Source organism: Anarhichas minor, unplaced genomic scaffold, assembly GCF_050575085.1.
Source record: "Anarhichas minor isolate MPS153535 unplaced genomic scaffold, ASM5057508v1 ptg000003l, whole genome shotgun sequence".
In the NCBI taxonomy this organism is placed as follows: Eukaryota; Metazoa; Chordata; class Actinopteri; order Perciformes; family Anarhichadidae; genus Anarhichas; species Anarhichas minor.
In genome coordinates this window covers 7309114-7334417 of record NW_027466449.1, presented here as the reverse complement: position 1 = coordinate 7334417, position 25304 = coordinate 7309114, and the positions used below count along the sequence as shown (strand labels likewise).

The 25304-nt window shown below is 44.5% G+C and overlaps 1 protein-coding gene across 1 annotated transcript in view; it reads right to left on the bottom strand.

The window, feature by feature from the left end:
* l1cama (L1 cell adhesion molecule, paralog a) overlaps positions 1-24898 on the bottom strand; it is a 37690-nt gene extending 12792 nt beyond the window's left edge. Inside the window, exons 1-4 of the mRNA XM_076090959.1 lie at positions 24804-24898; positions 3075-3435; positions 1844-1858; positions 59-161 (exon numbers count right to left, since the gene is read on the bottom strand). Coding sequence (XP_075947074.1) covers positions 59-161; positions 1844-1858; positions 3075-3201 — 245 coding nt within the window. The 5' untranslated portion in view covers positions 3202-3435; positions 24804-24898. The remainder of the gene's footprint in view (positions 1-58; positions 162-1843; positions 1859-3074; positions 3436-24803) is intronic.
* Between the last annotated feature and the right edge of the window lie 406 nt (positions 24899-25304).

Here is a 25304-nt window from a genome sequence, read left to right as displayed (position 1 = left end):
GTGTGTGTGTGTGTGTGTGTGTATGTGTGTGTGTGTGTGTGTGTGTGTGCTGACTAACATGGGTAGAGGGTTGCCAGTGGCTTCACAGCTCATGACGAGGTCTTCAACACTAAAGACGGTGACAGACTCCGGCTGTACGGTGATCATCGGAGGCGTCTTGACTGCAACGACCAGAAACAGAGTTAGTGCTGTCATAACAACAGTTACAAAGCAGGCGTGCATGTGCTACAACACACCTATTGGTTTGAATAGATAGCGACACATGCACACAGTCAGAATAGCGCTGCAGTCTTCACATGACCTGCTTTCATTCTGCATGCTGCTGTAATAACTCCAGCTATGACATACACACACATATATATCATCCCGTTGAAACACACTTTTTATGGCTGTTGTTAATGGCTTAGCAAACAGCACAGAATAACCAGAGATACCACTCATTTTCTTTGCTTTAACAGCTGCCGATAAGTATATTCAGTCAATATCACTTAAAAAGACTCCCCAGAGAAAGAGATGAAATGTAGGCCGAGGAAACGAGTGAGAGTAAGAGAGTAGGCAGAGAAAATGCGTTGAGATGAGAGGAAATTGATATAGCATAATGTAAGAGGGAGAGTTCATGTAAAAGAGATATTTGGCCCAGTGCTCCCTGTGAGACTGAGAGATATAGGCAGAGGGAGGGAAAGAGTCTGCGGGGAAATGAAGAAGGGATTTTGAAGGGGAAAAAGGTAATGGCCACCAAAACAGCCATAAAGCAATGCCTCAATAAGAAACTCATAAAAACCAACAAGCTAGGATTTGCTGTGAATACTGTATTGAACCAGCATGTTTGATTTTTCCACATGCTTTATGGCCCATGTTGTATTTTTATGTTCTGTTTTTCAATACCTATTGACAAAAATGTAAATCTTTTTCTCCAGATAGCTCAGTGACTTTAGGCTGTTTGCAGTGGAATAGAGGTCACAGCTTGATAGTAGTTAGTGGAGTTTTAACAAAATTTGACTCTTAAGGGAAAGAGACAGAGCCCGAGATGAATTTATATTATCTAGGTAAATGGGTAAAGAGGACACAGGAGGGAAGGGGGTTGTGGTAGATGAGGAGAAGATGGAGATGGAGATGGAGAGTTAAGCGGACAGGGGAGACGGATGGAAGTACAGCAAAGAGAAAGCCCATGCAGAGCAACAGAGAAGCAGAGCAAATGGAGACCGAGAGGAGGGAGAAACACAAACAAACAAGGGGTAGACTCACAGAGGTTCAGGAAGAGATGGATAGAGAGAGTGAGGGAATTTAATGAAAGAATTCCCACTGACAGAGGCAATAAGCCCATTTCCTCAGCTGATCAAATTGAAGTTTGGGCTGCGGGCGCAGCTCCATTATTGGCAGAGGAGGAGGAGAGGAGCCGGTGCTTAGTGCTTTAACTCCTCTTTATTTCTCCGTGTCTTTGATCTGACAGCCCTGCTGTCTCCTTACAGACAGCAGCTCCTCACACTTCCTCCTCCCTGCTCCTACAGGGATCTCACCGATACTGAACACGCACCCACATACAAAAAAAGGCACACAGAAACAGGCGCATGTTCACCATACAACACACAAACGCACATACATCCTCACGTACAAACACACGTGCACGATACAGAAACAGATGCATAAACACGGACACACGCAAGCATAGCACTACAAATGCACACTAATGCCTGATTCGTTAATGTGCAGCACAGTGCTGAAAGACTTTCAATGTGTGCTGGATGGAAAAAAAACCTCTCTGGCATAATGAAAGTGTTTACAATAAACTTTGCCAGCACCTACATTAAGACAGATAGAATTCAATAAAGTTATAAGCACTTACGATCACTTATATGGTCTGTAAAGCCCCAGTGGTGGCCAGAGAACAAATGAGGGGAAAATATTTTAGTTACAGTAATCAAGAAGGAGAAAGAGATAGTTAATACGGACAGACAGCGACGAACATGCAGACAAACAGAGAGACAGACGGATAGACAGACTGAAGTTGATCACTGATAATTGAACAACATTTATGATACATGGGAGATAAAGCAGCGTAATGTCTCATGTAACTGAGCGTCGCTTTAACCTCGGCCTCCTTGACACAGATTCCAACGCACGTCTCCTTTATTGATCCAGATCACTGCCCAAGTGACTCTCATTGACATGGAAGAGCCTTGCTAATTTAAAGGCAGGGGACACCTTGACCTTTTACATATTTGACCTGCTCCTTCTTCCTCATCATCATCATCCTCCTCAGCCCTCTCACCTCTGTGTCACCGATTCCCCCTTTGGAAATTAGACTGGGAGATTTACTGCATTTCATCAACATTTACAGGTCATGCATGTGTGTCCAGGCGTGTGCAAACGCTTGTTTGTACACACACTTTTGAAGTCTGTGTGGGTGGTGAAGGACTGTGACTCACTGGAAGTAGATAAAGAGTGAGCAACAGAAGCAGCAGTGGAAACAATATTCTCTCTCTCTCTGTCTCTCTCTCTCTCTCTCTCTCTCTCTCTAGCTCTATTGGAGCTCTGTGGGCAGGCCGGCGCAGCAGAGAAGATGAAGATCAATTTCCCTGCAGGGCCACAAGCTCAGCTGTATTTCTAATGCCCACATATTGCATTGAGGAGGAGCTAGAAATAAGAGCGAGTGAGGGAAAACCTTGCAGAATTTTTGTTGTATAACTCAATTGTTGATTAAATTACTCCCCAATCAGATTCTGGTTTGCACCAAGAAAAACCAAATCAATAGTGGGACTAATCAATGCTGTGTGAGGGGATCAATTACAAAGTAATTAGACACACCACAGGCACAGATGAGCGCTAACCAAAGAAACCTCAGACAGTGTAGTATTTGGAGCGTAATAGAGCAATCCAACCCTGCATATCGAGGTTACTGAAAGAGAAATACATGTTCATTCTGCTCATTTGCACAAATTAATTATGATGAAAGATCATTATTAGCGTGCTTTGATGAATCAACAATGTAATTAGCACAACAAATAGATCTTTGAACCTCATGGAATCATTCAGCTAATGTTGTCATGAATGGTACGATATGAATCTGTACTCACAGTTGGAGGGTATGTGTATGGCTGCTTGGCTGGGCTGGGCAGCGAGGGAGAGGAGGAGGAGGAATGGGAGGAGGGGAGAGGAGCATCGCCCCCTACTGCCAACCTGCTGTCGCTGCGTGTGAGGCATTGCTCACTGTCCCATCCAAGTCCCACCTGCTCACACACAGTACAGTAAAACGCAAACGGAGGTCAACCTCGCACGCACACTTGTGCAGAGCAAGTGTGAGGCTTTGTTTCTTTTCCAGGAGGCCTCAGCGTTGCCTCGTATGTCCCTCTTGTCTTCTCTCTTTTTTCCCCCCTCACTCCTTTTTTTTTTGCTGTCTCTATAAGTCAGGTCCACGCCCTCCTGCTGGTCTCCTCTCTGTAACATGAAAGAGAGGGGGGAGGAGAGGAGTGGAGAAGCGAAAGGGAGGGGCAGAGAGGGGCCATGTGTCAGAATGGGAGAAAAATTACCCTGCGCCATGTGGTCAGACCTGAACACGGGCCGCGACATGGAGTTAACACACCAATCAAGGGGCAACAATACACATCCCAACAAAAAGCACCAACAATGCCTCTCTCTGAACCTGTTCCTGCAAACAAAAATCTCCATTTGTTTAATTACGTGACCAGTGGCCCATATGTAAGGGGCCAGTCAGCTGGACAGATGGACAGAATACTGCAACAAGAAGCTGTACAGAGCCTCTCAGCACACAGATGGGCTTTTCACAGACAAATGCAGATTGATGAAGTGTCAAATCAGATAACACGCAAGACAGGCAAACAATTAGGTTGACTGGTCCGGGCTGCGTTGCGCGAACTGAACAGTCCGCAGTGCACTTGGGTGATAGTGCTGTGATAAGTGTGCGATAAAGATGCTATCAGTCATGGCGAGTGAGGCAAGCCACCCCTGCTAGGAGTCTATCCGTTCTCCATCTGTACCCTTGGATCTGGTCCTCGCCACAACATGCAGGCTGTCCTCCCCCGCGACACCACGTGGCGCAGCCCGCTGACTGTTTACACCACTCAGTATCACACACAAAGAACTGTTATAGCACACCATGATTAAGACGTACATGTGAGACAAAAGAAAATGGGGACAATAGAGAAAGGAAGCTTATTTGGCAGCTCTGCAGTAATGGCAGCCTGATTGAAAGAGTTCTGGCTCTGCTCTCCGCCGTTTGCTGGCAGTGCCACAACGGAGTGATGGGTGACCTTGGAGAGTGCGGGGGAGGTCAGAGAAGAGAGGAGATGAAGCTGAAGATCATGGAGAAGAGTGGTGGGTGAGAGGAGGATGGAGAGATGTAATCATCATTCATTTTCTGTTATCTAGTGGGTAATGGCTGGCCAGTTAATTGCGAGGGAAATTTCTGTCACTCAGTGTAAAATATCTTGAAAAGAGCAACAGGAACACAGGATTTGTGTACATCAGCAGAGCCAAATTAGATGAAATTAAAGACCAAACAAGAGCTAAGTCTTTAATAAGGCAGTTTAAACCGACCGCATTAGGATTAAATGAGCCATTACGCTGAGTTGCTTGCTTTGTCAGAAGAATGCCACAACAGGCACATAAAGAGGGAGAAGAAGGAAGGGTGAAGTGGGTGGAGGACTTAAGGGGAAGATAAAAAAGGAAAAGTGGGTTTGAAGAGGAGAGCACAGGAGAGGGAGAAGTGGAGGTGAGGGAGGAGAGAGGCAGAGTGGAGGAGGGAGGGCGAGAGGTGATGGGAGGAGTGGAGGAATATAGAAGAAGAGGAGGAGGAGGGACGGCAAAGGGTGACAGCTGTGATGCTAATCCTATCCATCCAACTGCACACATACACACACACATGTGCAAGCTCTTCCAATCAGTGTGAATCATTTGTTCACTTTCTCCTTGTTCCTCTTCTTCTCCTGTCCTTTTATCAACCGCTTTAGTGGTTGTGGTTCTCTGGAGACAGGGGGCCAATTACAGTGATCCAGTCTTAAACCAGCTTCTCCAAAATGCCATTAGAGGCAGATGAATGAAGCGGGGCTAGTCAGGGTATTACTTGTGTTAATGTGATCTAAGGTTGGAGCTTGCCTATCAGTGCCCCTCTCCAAAGTAACGGTGAGGGAGAGCCGAGTGAAGCAAAGCAGGATGCTGATTAACGATGTGGCACGCCGCCGCTTGTCATACCGCCAATCACAATTCACTAAGGGAGTGTGCGCGTGCACTAACATACACACTCGGGTACGCACTCATAGGGAGTAACAGAAAAACAAAGAAGCTTGCAATAGACCGACAGAAAGGAAGGCAGACAGACACACAGACACACACCTCGAGTGGTCTGACAGAAGAGATCAGACTGATAAAAGGGCACGGTCCAGTGGCTCCAGTCAGGAGGTAGGCCTTGCCAAAGAATATTCCAGTCATGTTGAGTAGGAGCAGTAAAGGGGAACACTATAATGGGTTGGGAGGGGAGTGTAAAGGAGGGACTGTGAGTGAGCGAGGGGCTGAGACAGACAGAAAGAGAGAAGTGGGATGGAAGGTTGCCATGTAATGAGGCTAACCCAGCCACCCAAACATGCTGATAGCACAGACTGATGTGGCCTGACACACACACACACACACACACACACACTGACACACTTGCTGTGTGCACGGCATGGAGCTCCATTATCACAGGGGTGAGAGTCACTGACATCGAAGCAGATGCCCGATTTCACTTCTTCAGGGTGTCCACTGTGCAGCTGTCAACGATCCAATCCAAGCCCTGTTACCTGCTTCATTGGACAGGGTGAAAGGTCACGCCTGGGATGGATGCTTGCAGCTGGGCTGAGATGACCCGCCACACTGTTCCTGAGTGCTTTTAAAAACTATTATCACCGCTAGGATGTCAACGGGTGCCATCAGAAGTCGTTCAATCACAGGGAGATTGTAGAGTGAACAGCGCTGTGTTGAGATTTCAGGGCGTGGCCGTTTCGTTTTTTCCACAAGAAAGCCTGACTGCAGAAAATTAACCGCCAACAGGCCATGTATCAAAGAAGCCAAATCGACCAGTCAATTTTGCAACTCCTTCAATTATTCATGAATTCCTGCTTTGAGGCGTTTTGCTTACAAAAACACAAATAACTCAAACATTTTGTATTATGCTGTTAGTGTTGCTATCATTAGTAGAATGTAATTGCTGTACGCCATTGTGGTGAGTACCCCCCTTGTCATCCATTAGATAGAAAATTGCACCCTTCCTTCCTCTGCAAGTAGTAATTAGCATTAAGTAGACATGTTGGGTGTTGCCAAGGACTTTGAATGCTGAATAGGCTCTCTTAAGAAGAAGCGGGGGGGGGGGGGGGGGGGGCAACACACACAAGATCAAACCTCAAGAGTCAAATCATGTTTTGAGATTCACACATATTCTAATCCCCATCGTGCCACCCACCCACATATACATGAGAGACCTTTACTGTTTGCTTCATATCCTCACGTATTCATGTGAGGAGCTATGTTGTATATTTTCTCTCAACACTGTGAGTCATGCAAATATCTAGTCTGAAAGCTTCTCTGTGCTTTGATCAGATGTGCTGCTCTACTGGATTTGTGTGTGTACGTGTGTGTGTGTGTGTGTGTGTGTGTGTGTGTGTGTGTGTGTGTGTGTGTGTGTGTGTGTGTGTGTGTGTGTGTGTGTGTGTGTGTGTGTGTGTGTGTGTGTGTGTGTGTGCATGTTCAAACATGTGTGCAGGTCTTGTGTCCTGTCATGCCTTGCTTTTAAATATTAACCACCTCCAGCTGTGAAGATGTGTAGGGGGAAAGGAAGCGGGACGGAAGAAGGGGGGGAGAAAAATAAATGAAAACATGCCCCCCTTTACCCCCTACTCTTCCCCTAGGGTTCGTCTGTCTGAAGAAACATCAGTATGAAAAGAGACGGACGGAGGGACAGGCGGGACATGGGGTGATTTAGACATAAACAAAAGGAAGTACTCACTGGGAGAAATGGACTGATGAGGCATTACACGAGAAAGGCAGTGAGAGATTATAAGGGTCAATGGATGGTAAAAGTGATGAGGGGCGTCTGAGAAACAAGGTGATGCTGCTGGGGGGGATGATGATCAGGCCCCCTACTGAGTGAATTATTCATAGAAATCCCCTTCCTGTCGGCACAATTTGCCCTAAATTCACCAAAATTCATAATTCATTTGTACCCCCCGCCATACATTTGGTTCGGTCCCTTAGTGATGCTGTCCATGTATACCTGGTGTCTTTGGAGGCCGTCTGATTCTCTCCTTCACTCCCTCGCCCCCTCCTCCTCCTCTCTCTGGCAGGGTCATACTTAATGCATGAGCCTGTTGCAGTGAGACAAGTCTCAGACCCACTTTGTCGCTACAGCAGAAAAATACCACAAATCATGTGTGATAATACTGACTACCTGTTTCTGCTCTGCTCCACAATTCACTTCGTAACACAGACGTATCTTTCATCGTTCACCGCAGTGAAGATTGTATTTCTTACGAGCCTTTCTCACGTTTTCTACTTAGGAGCCGAACCCTATAATAGGAACCGTCCGAGCGGATGAGTGCCCATTTTCCTGTCACCTTTTTATCAGTCTTCTTCTTCTCTTCTCTCAGCCCCCTCGGTAGCTGACACTAAAAGCTTTCTTCAATTCCCCTCCGATCACTTTTCCTTGTTCCTCTTCCTCTACTCTCCATCTCTTCTTACTGTATTCAACACCTTTCACTCTGGCTTAGACAATAGGCAATGTGGCTGATCAATTCAATATTTGCAACTGAAATGGAAAAGGGGCCTTACAGCACAGTGGGAAACCAATATCTTCCTCATAGCGGTACTCTTTTTTTTAAAAGGCCAACTAAAGTGTGTTTCAAGACCAATGATCCATGGTCAACTCCAAATGGAAATTTACCAGCGGAAAAAGCTGCTGAGCTACATCTTATCTGGAATCAGGGTGCACAGACAGCACATTTATCAATACCACGATTAGCATAAGCTTGGCCGATAGATGCTTGGCTACTCCCACTAGAGTCAAACGCTGCGATAGAATGCACGCCGGACGCCATATTTTCCTCATTTTCCTCATTTTCGAAGACCCCACCGCACCCCCCGTCGTTCTGTCAAGGGTTAGGGGTTAATATTGGAGTGACACAAAGCTGGAGAAAATAAAGGTTGTCAGAGGAGCCGTGAGGGCAACCGCCCACTCGCTCTCTCGCTCTCTCTATCCTGGTTGCCATGACAACAGGGTCTCCACACAGCATCCCCCCTTGTACATACAAATTCAGTTATTCACACACATGGACACCAATGGGTTTGCGGTATCACTTACATATGCACACGCACGTACACACACTCAGTCACTTGCTGCTGCACACTGACAGGCCCTTCCTCACTCTCTCACTCTCTCACTCACTCACACACACACACACACACACACACACACAGGTGCAAGTAGAAATACTGGATGTCTTCATATATATACCATGTGAACATATTTAAACAGTGGACACACACAACATCTTGACTTGGCAGAAAGTGTTTAAGTTACTCAAAGATTTATGAAGTGAAATCATTTCCAAACTCATCCAGCTGAAAGTTAAAATACAAAACTACAAGATTTCCAGTCTTTTAAAAATCTCCACTGTCCCTCTCCTTTGTACACCAAAAACACGCACACAATCATCCCTCCTATTGCCAAGACTACAAAAAGAAGCTACCTCTGGCGTGACTTATTTATTGATGTTTTTCCCCTAAAGACACAGTGGGAATAGTAGAATAAAAGAAGTGGTGAATAATTGAACGAGAAGGGAGTGAACTCATTAAGATATCCGTGAGGGCTGGAGAAAGAGAAGAAAGGTGGACGGAGGAAGGAAAACTGACAAAGAGAAAGAAGGGCAACACCGGCGGGAGATCAAAGGGGGGATTGACAACAAAGTCAACGACAAAATGTCTAAAAAATTCATAGGATTTGAAAACAAAGAGAGAAAGCAGTAGGATGGAAAGAACAAAAAGGAAAAAAAGTGGAAGTGACAGATGTGGGAAGGGAGAGATCTGGTTATGGGATCACTGACCAGTAAGAGCTCTGCAACGATCAAAAACAGGGGTGTTACCCCTAATGTAATAGTGTATCGTATTCCCTGCATGTGTGTGTGTTTGTGTGTACATGAGTCTATGTGTGTTGCAGTGTGTATCAGTAAAGACCAGCCTGTATGTCAGCAGGTCAGATAATCTCTCTTGTCGGCTAATGGAGCCGATCTTGCAGATGGAGTGCCGCCTAAAGCTCTCGCTGCTTCTAGCATGTTAGCTGCTGCTCACTTAAGTCCACAGCTGATAAGGTAATTTGCTTATGGCTTGCCTGTCAGTCATATAGTCACAGGAAATTGTATGCTATCAATAAACAAAAAGGAAAAATGGTAGATTTGTCTGTTTCCGTGGATAAAATCATGACTGTAATCTTTTGTATGGGAACTTTAAATGTACACATGTTGGCCGTGCTGCAATATTGAATCTCTTTTTTTTAAATTTCCTTTCAATTCACCTGCAATCTCAATAAACATGGAAAGAAAACAGACTGTTCGGTCTCATTGGAAAAATAAACAGAGACAAGAACAAAGAAACAAATCAAATTGTTTCTGTACACTAAATGAGAAACATACGTATTTATACATTCACACACGCACACACATCCTACACTGCTGCGCTGCTGCCTGTGGGCGTCATTTGCTTCATTAGCAGCAGCATCAGTCAGATTCTGTGCCTGCAGCACAAAGCGCAGTAATTACGGACACACCCTACGTGTCAGGCAGAAGACGTAAGATGCGATGCATACAAGCGCCGCCATGAACACCGAACATCCTAACAGGCAAATTGTTATGCACTCTGTGTGCAGTATAGGAGCATGCAAACACATGAACGGATACAGCTTACGAATATACTTTTTTGTTGAAGAATGGTTCAGTGCATGTAGATAGTTAATGGCGTTAGCTTGAGTAAATAGGGGCAATTATGACATTATGAAATTACGTGGACGAGCTATTAGGAGTGACCTTCCCTTGTTCCCCTCCCTGCTTCCTTTTATGTCTCCTGCTCAGTCCTACAGCTCTTGATTTCTCCCTCTCCTTATCTCTCACAGTCAGCCTCTCCCCTTTTCTCCCGCTCCTCTGGAGCCAACAGTCTGGCTTGTGTGCTTTCTTATTTGACGTGCATTTTGACCTTCACTGCCACTTTCTTTTTCTTTGCTATACCTTTGTGACGACATACGCCGTTTGTGTAAAGGGAAGCTCAGTGGAGATCCTTCAGTAAACGTGTTTGTATGCAGCCATTTATCCCTTAGAGAGAAAATTTAGAGGGAGATCAGACATGCGAAAGGCAATTTTAATGTGTGTGTGCTTGTAAAGCCTTTGGGGATCAAACTGGAGGCAGGCAGGGCCGGTAAAAAAAAAGAAGCTGACATCAGTATAGTATCTATCAGTGTTAGCCCAGAAACCAGATGCAGCAGCTTAACACTGTTGGAGATGACAAACCAGCTGGAACAACACAAACAGTATACAGCACCAGAGGGAAATGAGTCACTGAAGCACATTCTTGAATAACCATGGAATACATGAAAGAGCACAACACATTACTTTATTTTTCCATACAGGTCACATTGTTATTCAAGTCAGCCATGCTTAAATACAGTGTAAAGCAGCCGAAGAGAAAGCTACGAGCCTCAAAGAGAAGGCTGTGGCGCTAAGGTTATCTGATGAGCCTCTGGTGTGCCCTTGTGTGTGTGTCTGGGTTGCATCAAGTGTGCAGGTGGGGGCAGGTTGGTGTTGGCTGTTGTAGGTAGCGATGTCTGAGGAGGGGCTGTGCAGTCAGTCATTCAGCAGACAGAGAGGAGGAGGGAGTGGTCCCTCGGGTCAGGTGATAAGTGGCCCGTATAGCGCTGAAGGACTTAGCTGACAGCGACTAGTGTGACACGCAAGGACACGTGGCCGCCTCCGCAGGGACAATCGGCACGCCACACCCCGAGGAGAGGGGCGGAGTGTGTATACGTGACCTACGACCTCCATCACAACAGGTTAGACATTTGAGATACTCGTTTTTCTGAGAAACAACACACTCTTACTGAAGAAACAAAACTAATTTACCTAACGCAATTTTGTGACATGGTTTTGTTTTGAAGAAATACATTTGTGTCAGGTTCTTAATTAACCACAGGTTTTCACAATGTTGTTTTTTTGCCCTATAGCTTCCCTGCAGACAGCTCATTGCTAAGATTTAGACATTGCCAGAAACATTTGTCAAGGTCTCCTTAGGTTGGATGTAATCCTGTCTTTTCGACCACTTCAGGGAAATGAGCTGCTGGCAGGGTAAGGTCACCCACAGTGCTTTGCTAACACATTTGCATGGAAGAGCTCCGGTGGCTCAACGACTGTGGGGAAAGTGGCTGATTTCTTTTTTTTTCAAGCCTGAGGCTGGACTTGTGGCGGCATGAAGAAGTCACACATGACATTACAGAACGTCTGTGAATAAAAACATACATCAGACATACTTACACCCATGCACAGACTGTACCAACACACATCAGCACTGCCACAGTTGCTTTGTCAATCAAAGCAATGCTAACTAAGAGATAAAAACATTTGCAAATTCTTTACGGCAAAAGCAAACAGCTGCTGAAATAGCACTAGCATACCAATCAAACGTCACAAGTTAATTGACTACAGTAGAGGTGGAGGTAAAGGCTCACAGTACCAGGTGATTTGCATTTTCAAAATGATTAACCAGCTCAAACAACGGCTTTTTTGCAATCCCATTAACTTTGTTAAAAGTTGCACAAGCAGCACTTCCCCTTAAGTGCTCGTCTAATCAAATACAAGGTCTTCTGGGGACGAGGAAGGAGATGCAACGCCCCTAAACGGAGAGTAAACGTCTTTCGAGTGGAATCAGAGAGGAAAGAGAGGATGGGGATGTTTATGGATGAGAAGGAACAAGAGGAGCGAAGAGGAATAACAGATATATTCCAGCTCTCTTCAAACTGTCTAGTCTCCCAAATCCAGACTGACGTATTAAAAATGATAACAGTTTCATAGACTGTGGAGAATTTATCTATCCTAACTCCACCTTCAAGCACTCTGTCTACTGTTAGGACACGACTAAAACCACATTTTATATAAGGGCTAACGTTCTGAGTGAGACATTTTATTGATTTGTTTGTTGTTCAAGATGGTAATCATTTTTTTTTTTCTTCTTGCTGTGTTTGCACTTTGCTGTATTTCATTTATGCATCACAGCCTCTCGCCAGACTGCAGTGACACGTCAATCGTGTCAGTGCGAATTCAAAATATTTGCAGTCAGACTTGCAGAACTTCTAATGTTGGGAAAGTTCACATGATTCAAGTGATCTTAGTGAATTGCTGTTCTCTGTAAACATGCTCTCTACTACTATAGGCCAGAGTAATGAACCTTTATTCAGTTCATCTAAACATAGATCCTCTGGTGTAAGGAGGTGATATGTTTTACATTGTTTTCAGCAGTAACTGCAGTGTGGAGATGTGTTTTTTTACTGCAGTTTTGTTGAGCACAAAAAAAAAGTAGTATACAAATACAAATTATTATTATTATATAAGTGTGTGCACTGGCTTAGAAAAAACAATGCCCCACTGGAGCTGCTTATTGTCTCTACATCAGCTTGTTTCTGCCTCTCTCATCTCTCAGTGTCATCAACACACACGAGGAAAAACGCAAAGCTCAGATATGTGAAGACTCACACACACCGTCGCTCAAACCTGCAAACACACACACATGCACACAGCAGCAGCCTGAAGGTTGGTTTAGGTAATTGTCTGGCAAGACGAGTCAGTTTACGGGGATTTGCCTGCGATTCAAATCAAACTGAGTGAGGATAAAGCCAGCAGAGAGACAAGGGGAACAGAGTTTGCATGGTGATAAGGCTACTGGGCTTCATACATGGTCTCAGCTTATTTGTACGCACCACCTGTGTGTGCGCTTGTCGGTTTGTGTGAGAAAGTGTGTGTGTGTGTGTGTGTGTGTGTGTGTGTGTGTGTGTGTGTGTGTGTGTGTGTGTGTGTGTGTGTGTGTGTGTGTGTGTGTGTGTGTGTGTGTGTGTGTGTGTGTGTGTGTGTTTACTTAGGATGTGACAGGTCAGTATTGTTGTGCATGACTCATTTTGTTTGTTGTAGGATATGTCCTTGGGCGTGTTTTACTCGTCTTGTGGGCACATAAATCTGTCTACACAGTCACATTTATGGGGACTTGCCTTCCTTATGAGGACAAAATGCACGTCCTTATAACGTAAATCGTTACATTTTAGAGTGAAGATTTGGTTTCGGGTTCGAGTAAGGTTTAGGTTACGGTTAGTGTAAGGGTTAGGATTAGGCTGGTATGGTTATGGTTAGGGCAAGTGTCAATGTATGGTCCCCAAAGTCATGAAAACACGTGTGTGTGTGTGTGTGTGTGTGTGTGTGTGTGTGTGTGTGTGTGTGTGTGTGTGTTTAGGGCTAGGTGTCAATACCCCTGCCTCCCTTTCCTTTCCTCACCCCGCTATCACCATGACAACCTCCTGACTCCAGCTCAGCCGCACGCAGAAATTATTTCTCTCCCCTCCCCCTCCTACATGTTCATCCTTCTCACCCCACCCCACCACCTCCCTTCTCTCTGCCTCTCTCCTCTCTCTCTCTCTCTCTCTGCCTCTCTACTTTATACTCTCTACCTTCATCTCCTGTCTCCTGCGTCTCCATCTCCTGCTCTTCCCCCATCACTGGCTTTCTCCATCCCCTGTTATGTCTATGCTCCCCACACTTGAAAGAGTTCCTCCTTCCTGACTGTCGTCTTTGCTGAAAGTCTGTTATTTGCGCTCTTCTATCTCTTTCACTTCTGTTCTCTATTCGCTGCTCCCTGCCGATTGCCTCTCACTCCTCAGTATAGAACTCACTTTTTTTCTCCCTGAACTCTTTTACCCCACCCCTCCCTCCCTCCCAGTCTTCGTCTCCTTCCCTATAGAAAGAAGCTTATGGAACATTGTCTTCCATCCGCGCTGCACTACATCTTCATTAAAATCTCCTAGCCAACATCATACACAATGCAATTACAGGTAGCATTCTATCAACCGCTGCCATTAACTTGTATCAAGCCTGAGAGAGACCGTCCAGTCTTAGGGGAAATTTGCAGGCTGGCACAGCATCGATACAGTCCCTCGACTCTAAGTGGCAGACTAACTCCCATCGCATCTGTTATCATTATCATCAGCAAACCATTTCTGCTCTGTAACTAAATCCAATCATTACCAATGGAGTCCGCAGCGGACATCTATTTGAGGCGGGGCGGCTTGTGCTCTCCAACAGAGGAGGGCCAAGCTCCGTCAAAGGCTGCAGTGTTATCTGAGGCGCACAGCCCCGTCTCTGCTGCAGACCCCTGTCACTGCAAATCCCCCCCCCCCCCCCCCCCCGTCTCCACACAGCCCCTCCACACACCAGTGTGTAGTGGTAAAGAGATCAAGGACGTGACATTTTCCAGAATGCGCCGCAATTTTCAGCAAGGCGAAATATGAAAGAGAGTAAACAGACAACCACAACTAGTGTGTGTGCGTGTGTGTGTGTGTGTGTGTGTGTGTGTGTGTGTGTGTGTGTGTGTGTGTGTGAGATCGCCCGTCAGAATGTTAAAAAGAGTGACAAGTATATCTGTCTTTATATTTTCAAGGAGGCAGACAGAGTGAATAAGCAAAAAAATAATGGAGGAAGCGGTTTCATCGCCTCTCTATTTATATTGTTTTGCAGAGCTCCACTGCGCTTCTTCTTCCTCGCTCCCCTCCTCCTGCATCATCTTTTCTTCCCCCCTCCTCTTCCTCCTGGGGTACTGCCCCGTACACTGAAGCCCCCCGCTGTGGCCACAACTCCACCGCTCTCTCTCATCTCACTTTTTGCCTCCCGTTTTGCTTCAGTTATGAGAGATGACAGAAAGGGTTCGGCCCCAATTCCAGCGAGAGAGGGAGGCAGAAGAAAAACAGATAGAAACTGAGAGAGCGGCCACAGAGATGCAGAGGAAGCTGTGGTGACCTTTCCCTGTGGCTAAACAACCGGTTGATGAGCTTTTCATAGAGTTAGGCCAACAAGGTCTGACAATCCACATCTCTACTGTAGACACACAAAACAAAGATGCTCATGGCCAGCTGTTGATACTCTAGTGTATACTCCTACAGTCAAACATATATAGTAATAATGTTATTTATAGAGCACCTTTCATATGTAAAAACTGTTTAAAGTGCTTCACAGAAGAAAAACATAATAGATCAGGTCTACACTCAATCCCCTGCTTTCTGAGGTCTTTACACTGGCTTCCTGTCGGTCAAAGAATTGATTTCAAAATATAAGCACTGAATGTTTTAGGGCCAAAATACATTTTCAATCTACAAGCTCAGGAACCCTCCAGACATCTCAGTTCTTCTGGGACAGGCTGTCTGTTCCTAGAGTCAGAACTAAACACGGAGAAGCAGTGTTCAGTTTTAATGCACCATATATTTGGAACAAACTCCCAGAAAACTAAAGGTCGGCTGCACCTCTCTGTTCTTTTAAATCAAGGGGGAAGACTTTTCTGTTTTCCGCTGCCTTTATTAAATAACTTCCTACGCGGTACTGTAACTTTTATTCTTGCCTTTTATACCTGTCTTGTTCTATTTTAGCTTTTATTTTCTATATTGGATTTTTAATGACTGCTTTAACTTGTATTTAAATGTCCACATATAATGGGTTTCTTTTGCACTTTATCTTTTGATGTTTTTTACGTAAAGCACTTTGAATTGCCTTGCTGCAGAAATGTGCTATATAAATAAACTCACCTTGCCCTGCTATGGTGGCATATATCTAAATCATCTCCATCCCATGATAGCATGGCTTAAAACCTGCTGATCGTGCTGGTTCCTTTATAGGACACCCGCACAGCATGTCAGCAACGCCTGCCAGCGAGCACTAGCCTACAAACACAGCTTTTTCATGATAACCTTTCTCAAACACCTCAGAGTCTTTTTCTTTTATTCAAACTGAAAGGAGAAACCAGCTTGTCTGTCACTTGTGGAGGCGGACGGGCACCGCAGACAGGCTGAGGGGCCAAAAAACAGAGAACAGTATGTCTGGCGGCCGCACGGCTATAACAGCCCTGTCATTAACGTTTACTGTTGAATTGTTTGTTCCCCCTCTGAACCAAGCGCTGGTCAAAGCAGTGTTCACTACACAGTCATAAATAAAACACAGACTTTCTGGAGTACTAGATGGAGGAGAGACGGAAGGGGGAATGGAAAGACTGAAGGGATGGTGAGAATGAAGGAGAGTAGGAAGGAGAAAGAGAGAATAAGTTACAAAGACGTTTAAAGATGGATGATAAATGGTACACATTGAGAATTAAGTCATCCCAGCTGAACACGTGCTGATTTCATCCCGTCAGTTCAGTCTGTAGGCAGCTCTATGTGTGTTTGGGGTTGTGCTCCTTATTTAATAAGCGTCACAGAGTCACTCTGTACACAGCCTGAGAAGATGCTGGTGAGCTACATATGTGTGTGTGTGTGTGTGTGCGTGTGTGTGCTTGGCAGGTGTGCATCTGCCCCTGCACGCGCTGACATTTTAATCGCTACAGGATCTCTATCCTTCACCCTCCCATCTCCCTCTGCTCCCTGTATCTTCTTCTCTTTATCTTCTCACATTGTCCTCCCATCTTAACCTCCACACTCTCACACTTCCTGCTTGTCGCCCTGAGCAGAATCAGACTATAACAGTGTACACTATAACTACAACATTATTAAAAGGTTACTGATAATAAACTTCCTTTCTTTCTCTCCCAGTATTCCACCTTCTCTCCTGCGTCCCCTGCCCCCACCCTACCGTGTAAGGCCTGGAGGGTGGGGTCTTTTCTTATGTGTATAATTACCTCGTTAAGCTTGTTAACAATGTCCGGGCCCTCTGTCTATTCTCTCCTGTTGCTATCTCCACGTGGTTTGTTTTCTGCTCTTCGTCTTCTCTCTCTCTCTCTCTCTTTTCATCTCCCTCCTTCCCCCGATGTGACATCTGCCCCTTTGAATAAATCTATTTTTCCTTCTTGTTGCTCCTGTGTATTCTCTTGGGGATTGTGCCTTTTATCTTTTCCTCGTATTAACAAGAAGCCTCACCCCGTGTCTCCTTATCGCTTTCTGCTACATCAGTGGGTCCTCTCTTCAGCACAGATTTCAACAAATGATTCACAAAAATTGCGACACATAAAGTGTGCCCTGCAAGTTTGGCCACAAAAATACAGTTGCTTAATTCTTCCCGCTGTGCAACAGAGCATGGTGGCTGATGTAAACAGATAGTTTTATAGCTAAATATAGAGTCTTATTATTGCAGCTCGGGCACTGTGGGGGGCTCTCTGTAGCACCATGCCCAATTACCCCTGATCAGTTCAGGGAGCAAACTCAAACAACTCCAACATCAACCTGATTTAAAAGTCTGCATTCAAAAGAGGCCAACAAGAACAGATTCACAGACATCCATCTATTCAGGTAGCGCGTGGAGTCTGTAGCAGGTTAGCATGGCCTCGTTTATTCTGGCTATGAGCAGATAAGGAGGCATGTGGGTCATAAATTGTAAAGAAAACTGCATAATATGTTACATAAACCCTTACTTTACTGTGTTCAGTCTCCCTGACATGCAAACTAATTGCAATTTGGCCAAATAAATATAATGAGATGGGGGAGGCATCCCGATATATATTAAGCAGAAGGCACACTAGTTATCCAAACTGAAAGATGATGACACAAATACCATACATACAAAACCAAACAGGTGAAATATAGTACACCACATGCTATGGCAATAACTATAATTATGATGGCGTTAATGAGAAAGCAAGAGGCGATAATAATCTGTTCCATCGGCAGCTGAGGCATTCTGCAGTCGTGCATGGGTTGAGAAAATGACGTGATCTTTACGGTCATGAAAACGTTTTCCCTCTCTCTCTCTCCCCGTGTTTCTTGCCAATCTCTACTGTCACTCTCAATACAGGCTAAAATGACAAAAGAAAGAGGGAAATTTATTTATATTCTATATATAATAAGTCATAAGACATCTAAGAATTGTCCTTATATGCGTTCTGAAAGGCGAAGCTGCCTGCTTACAGGGGAAATAAGCAACACAACTCTTCTTACGCATAAACAACAACCTCAACGAGCACACCTCTCGAACTCTCATCTGTCTACACTTTCGTCGCTGACATTTCTTTACTCCTTGACATTTACAGTTTCTCTGTACTTCTGCACAAATCTCTCCTGCTGTTCATAATCAATTTCCCTTCTCTGCAGCTCTTTTCTTACAATCCTCCCTCTTTGTCTCCATGCCTCCTCTTGTCTGACATTACCCTGTTTTAACCTGGCCTGACCCTCATCCGCTCTCCTTCAGCCAGTGCCTGCACGCGTGGGGTGGGCGTAGTGTGTAATAGGATGGCACAGTAGGTGAGATTAAATTAGGCCAGTGTATGGGGGATTACAACCCACTCAAAACCTGATCCCCTCCCACTCTCTGTAATCCAACCTTAATGAATATATCATGGCTGACACAGCAGATAAAGGGCCTGCTAGAAACTACAGTCACAACATCATCGAGACGCGCAGAGGAGACAAATACAGACAGCCTGTTTCCTTTGCGTCACCTGCAGTACTTGAGGCCACTGCGTCTGTTCAAGCGTGCGTGGATGCTTGTGTTTCATGCCCCATCTATTTCATTTATGGTTAATTCAAATGAAGTGTAGCTATAGAGTGGGGAAGAGGCAAGTGAAACAAAATCAATAAACGTAAACAGTCCAAATAAATAAGCCTTTAGATGGATTCAGAACACTATCAAACCACACTGTGTTTCACATGTGACGTGTGCCACTCAGTCAATGTCTAACAGTCACATTCAATTCAGCACGCTAACTCTAATGCCTCAAAGAACACAGTTTTTGAATGTCTGCTCTCCCGACTATTTGTCTCTCGGCAGCAACGTACCAGACATTGCTTCCCCTCTTTTCAGTTCAATTTTGAAGACTTAATTATTCTACAACTGAGGCACAAGATTCCAGGGAACATCATCTTGATCAGTAAACTCTTGAGTGCTTCTGTGATGCTACAAATGACTGGATGTGCTCTGGCATAAGCCTCAATGTTTCAATCCAGTCCAGGCTTCCAGAAACACAAATGGAAATGGAAACTACTTGAATGTGATAGTGCCTGAGTGCCAGAATGTATCTACTTTGGTGAAACAGAGACTGCCAGCCTCCACACTAAACAGTCGTGCTTTATTCTGCCTTTGGTTGTAAAGCATTTTGGTCAGCTCGTGTTTTTTTTAACGTGCTATAGAAATAAATTGGACTTAACTTGATGACTGTTAAACACTACCTGTGCAAAAGATGCACCTGTACGTCTGAAGGGTGGCCGATCACTGCTTTTCCATTGACAGTCTATTGACAGAATAAATCTTTTTTTCCTCAGTTTAAGTGTTGGCGAAGGGAAAAAAATTCCCAGCCAGAATGAAAGTCATGCCAAGGACTTTGAGACACATTGTCACGGGGAAACGATTACAGGAAAAAAAAGTTTAGTGGAGCAGTGTGATGTCAAGCAACGGTGCAGAAGTATCTTCCAGCTCTGAGATACATCATGCCCACAAGTTTCATTAAAAATGCAGCGGGCCTCTCAGCAACAAATCAATAAATTTGTAAACCAATGCTGTCATGTCCCCTTAATAAACAGCCTGTCCAATGTAATCAAAGCCAGAATGGTGTCATGGTCAAAGTTGTCTGAGATATTGTCCTGAACAAATAAACCAGCTTATACAACAGAGAAAGTTATTCATTTATAATGTTCTTGATGCTAAATTCGCTTTGTTGTAAATTACATAAGGTAGAATAAAGTAGAATTACAAACTTCTGTATTAAATTAAATGACTAAGAGCTTTACAGTAGAAAGATTGAGAGGCAAAACTTTAAAGCATTAATAACGTTCTGGGAAACAGAAACGGTAGCACATGATTTAATAGTGAAGCTATTTTACCCAGAAGCCATTAAACGCTAGACTTACTTACTGTATCTCAGCAATGTGGCCATCGGATACTTGACATCATCTTTCACAAATGAAAGGGAATAACCCAACATTGGTAATTTATGTAAGGTTAATTCATTCATGAGGTCATCTCATACTGGTTACTGTTAGTGGTGAGTCATGCACGCACACAAATGCGCAGAGAAACATCTTTGAAAATCAACAGAACACTTCATAGACGGAGTTGGGAAACACACTGGACAAAGGGTCAATTTAGTCCAATTATAGTCACTGATGTGGACAATAAAGCCTTTCTGATAGAGCTGACTGTGGTCCAGTTACTGAGGGGAATTCTGCGTTTTGCTGGGACAAAGACATGATTTTGTCAGAGACAGAAAAAGGACGAGGACAACATCATGGAGGCAAAGACCAGGTCAGTCATGGAGATCCACATCTCCCCTAATTCATAATCATTATGTGTAGATTTATATATTTGCTATATATTAGACATTTCTCTGCTCGATAATAATAAAATAAAGTAATAAAGAATGCATTATGTTTTTTATTTCCTCAATTTGAGATTTTTCCAATAGGGGCCTCCAATTGCATTATTGGTTTGGCAGTAATTAATTTCTGTCCTGGTTTCAAGTAATATCCCCTATGGGGTTCCAGTTTTGTAATTTTAACCACCAATATCATATTTGTCACACATGGGAAATCTACAATTTGTACTCTCATACCATCACTTCTGAAAGCTGTAATAAGGTAATTTACTCTGCCCAAATTAAATTCATTTCCATGATGCCTCTATTTGTGCCCTTTTCCTCCATCACGGCTTCAACTGTATAATAGGGCTGGATTTACGAGTCTTTGTGTGTCTGGGAACCGCGATCAGGAGCCTCAGTCATTATTTGGATTAAGACCCTGATGTGAGCTTCTCTGTCCACCACTGCATGAATACTGATATGACAAGTGAAACCAAGAAGCTGCATGGCGGGTAGAGTAGGGGAACGAATACAGAGACAGAGACGGTAAAAGGAAAAATGGATTGAAAGGTTTGCTCTAGCTGTCTATGCAGAGAACAGGACTCTTAAATGACAGCTGGAACAAGGTGGTTCAGAGAAATTGCCATGACAGTCTTCTTCCACTTTGTCTCAGCTTACATAACAGCCTTTATCCTTTTCACCATCTCGGTACCATCCTGCTGCCTTTTAAATCAATCCTTTCCATCTTCAGGTTTTCCTCCCTGCCTGCTTCATTTCACCTCTGCAAATTCCAGTCTCCCTTTTTGCTGGCCTCCTTCCCTCCTCGTCAATTCTCTAATCATTTACCCGTGGCTGGCCTGTCAATCCATCTCACCCGTAGCTCCCTAAATCGCCTCAATGTATTCTCCACCAAAACCTGACAGCATGTCTACACGATCCCCCCCCACTTGACACCCAGCGAGCTGACTCCCATCTGCACCATCTAAATCAAACAGCCTCCAAACTGCAACCGGTGGGGGGGAGGAGGGGGACTGACTCTCCATCTTGACAGCCTCCTGAAGGTGCACATGCAACCTCTGCGCACACACAAGCACGACTTTAAAAAGGCGTACGCACACTGGAAGATGAGTCAAGGGAGTTCGCTCACAAGCCTTTGAATCTCCGATTTAGAGTTTGTAACTTTACAGCTAAAATTCTCAAAGGAGGATAAAAAGGAAACCAGAGATGAAACGGTTATTGTTGACACTTCAGTCTAAAAGATAGTTCTCTCTCTCTTAACCCTTATTTTACCCTGTCGCTGCTTTAATGGCTGAATCCCCAAAAGTGGAAAGTGCGCTCTTTGATCAGTAGCAGACGCTTAAGTAATCAGGCCGGGGAGGCAACATTACAGAATCCTTAATTTGGCGCACTGCAACAGGATCTCTGCAGCGTGTAGCCTATTTGCAGAGGTTTTTTTTGTGTGCGAGTTTCAGAAGTTGTGCCTATTCAGAGGCGGTAATGTGTGTATGTGTGTGTGTGTTGGTATATCTGTGTTTGGCGAGCAGGATGCCTAGCAAAGATGCCCTGAGGCAATAACAGGTGGCTGAGGAGGGAAGGGCCAGTGCAGCACTGCTCTTCCCCGGAGTTGCTCCGAACAGAATGAGAGCAGATCTCTCCTCTCCTCCTACACAACACCAGCTCTCCACTTCAACTGCAGGACTAAAGGCATTTGGAAACAGGCCAGACTCTGACATTTTCATTCCATAAAAATGTATAGAGAAAAAGCACAACGATCTGACCATACATTGCAGGGCTTTTCCCTTTTAATCTTCGTCAATCAGAATCCTCCTTTTAATCTTTTCTCCTTTCACTTCTATGGTTCTTTCTTTTGCTACGGCCCATCCTCCCTTGTGACCTTGCCCTTTGCAATCCCCTACGTGATCCCTCCTTCTCTCTCTCTCTCTAGTCTCTTCAATACCAATAGCAGTGAACACGCATTAAAGGATGCAAAGTGATTTGCATTTCAAAAGGAAATCCACTTTCTTCTCTTTCTCCGTTTTCTTTTCCATGTTGCTTACACCATCCTCCACTGCCTTTTCTCTCTCTCTCTCTCTCTCTCCATTCTCTGTCCTCCTCTCCTCACATAAATCCCCGTTTCCACCCATGTCTTTGATGGAACAGCTCAATTAACCAGCCCGTGTCCAGGGGGAGATTACATTCTGCACCATACTGTAGCGAGAGTAATCATACACTCCAAGTCTAGCCAGCTACTCCGACAACAACATCCCTGCTACACTAGCAGCTCCCAACACAGTGCAGAGACCGGGCCACCACTGCCATACAAACCCTACTGCATTAAATAGTATGGTAATGTCCCCAGCAGTGGTTCTCTGGGGCATTGCTGCCACGGTGAGGATGCGCACACAACGCACCCACACACACTCATTCACTCCAACACGCCCTCTTCAGCAGCAGCTGTATCTTGATCTATTGTGTGAACGTGTGCAGTGCAGTATGTTTATGGATGTTGTACAGATGGTAACACTTCATTGTCAGGCGCAGTGCCTTCCCTCCCCTCCAGTCCCTAGACTGGGTTCATCTGGGACAAGCTGCAGGCTACTGAGGCATGGAGGGAGGGAGGCAGAGTGTAGGTTCAGTACATCACTAGCACTCACATGACATGAGCAGACATACTTGTGTATCTGGTCATATCTTTAGGATAAGAGTGCACAAAGGTATACCACAAAACACCAGACATGCACAAACAACCTACAGGCGGAACAAGCGTAGAGTCTTTAGCAGCTGCTTTTGGCACTACATTTTTCTACATCATTAACACAACTGGTGGAACATTGTCTATTTTCTGCTGTTGGGTAGACCAGATGTGTAACAGGCCACAGAGGGTGACAGCAGGCAGCTGCATGGCATGGAGCCAGGTGAGTGCCTCCTTTTCATGGGCACACCTCCACATAGTCTGCTGCGAGCACTGCCCCACCCTTATTTCCACTTCCCCTGATATCTCCTCCCGTATAAATATCCCACTCATTCTGACTCCTGTTGATATCTGAATCTCTCTTCCTTTCTTTCCTTCCTCCAGTTCTTTTTTAGATTCTTGTCTTTCTTCCCTCCAAGGTCGGTAGTTTTGGGTTACTCTGCTTTGGAAAAAAACAGACCTACCGCAGCTGCAGGAGATAAGACTGGTGGACTAGAAAATTGTTGTGTGTTTCTCCGCTGTGCCGTCCCCTATACAGCCGAGTTACATCCTCCACATCAAGGAAAATCGTAGTAGCACATTGCAATCATGGGCAGTACTTAAAATTAAGCCACTCAGCTATTAGCTGGGGGAGGGGAATGTGGAGAGAAAATGAATTAAAGTAGCATGGCAGCAGGAGAGGCAAAGCATATCATTTGCCTAAGAAATAACCACCAGTTTGCGGAAAAATGCACCAAGTAATATTATTTGCAAAGGAGCCGATTTAAAGTGCATTATATATTTTTCAAATTTGGTGGGAAATTGTAAAGAAGGGCTGTCTGAAGATTTTGCAACTGTTCAATACACTACACAAACTAAAAATCTATTTTTTTTTAGGCAAGTAATCCAAATCACATACATTTTTATACACATATCAACTTTAGACGTATCAGATAACAAATTGTAAAATGGTTTCATAATCTGGCCGATAAAGTGTTCAGTGACGCGATGCAATGGCATAAAACACTGCTGTATATTCAATATTAATGTCAGAGGAGACCCTGTTGCATGCAATGCACTGAATGTTCAATCAGCAAGATGAATATGCAAAAACAAAAGGAAAAACATTTTCTCGAAAAGTAATCTGCACCAACAGGTTATTCATGACACCTGGCTTCCAGACGCACAATTTCTTTTTACAGTTCAAAGTGATGCAGTGCATATAGTATAATTAATCACAACCCCCACTATCACGCAAATAAAGATTTGTTTTGTAATCAGTGTAATTATTCTTTTTTTTCTCCAAACTCAGTGTGTTGAAATAGCTGCGATTTCATAGTTTCCTAAACATCAACACACCTGATGGGAATAAGACAAATTGCCAGAGAGGAGACATTTAAAAAAATAGCTGTTGAAGTAATTTACATGAACAAGACTGTTATCTTTGACTGTTAATGGTAGATGAGGCAAAGGTGCAATTCCATAACAAGCCACCTCCACCTAACAGCCTAATTAATCCTCTTACCAGTTCTCTGCCGCTCTCATTCTGTTCAATGACAAACTGTGCGTCTCATCCCAAAACATATCCTCTTACCTTCTCTGGCAACTCCTTGCGTCTTTTTTCCCCCCTCTCTTCCTTATCTACTTGTGCCTTTTTCTTCCTCTTCTCTATGAAATTGATTGCGTCCCTCTCCTCTCTGCTGATGCTGCAGTGATAGAAAAACACACCCTCCTCCGGCCGCTCTCTTTCTCCCTCCCTGACTCTCATTGGCTGCCTGTTAGAGGTGACATCACCCTTCTTCTCTGCCTGCCTCCCTCCCTCCTCCTCCTCCTCTGTTCCCTCCTTCACTCTCTCTTCACCTCACTCCCTGTGGATTCTGACCATTCCTTTATTGTACCCCCCCTCCTCCTTCCTGTCTATCTATTCCCTCTGTCCTCGTCTTCCCTTCCTATATACAGTCTGGATTAGCGGTCCAGTTGCTCTTATTGCTGCTTTTATATTCATGCATGCAGTGCCAAGCAAAATAATGCATATAGTGTACATTAGCAAAGAGCACATAGCCTGTGGCCCTACAACCCCTTTCCCTCCTTCTCT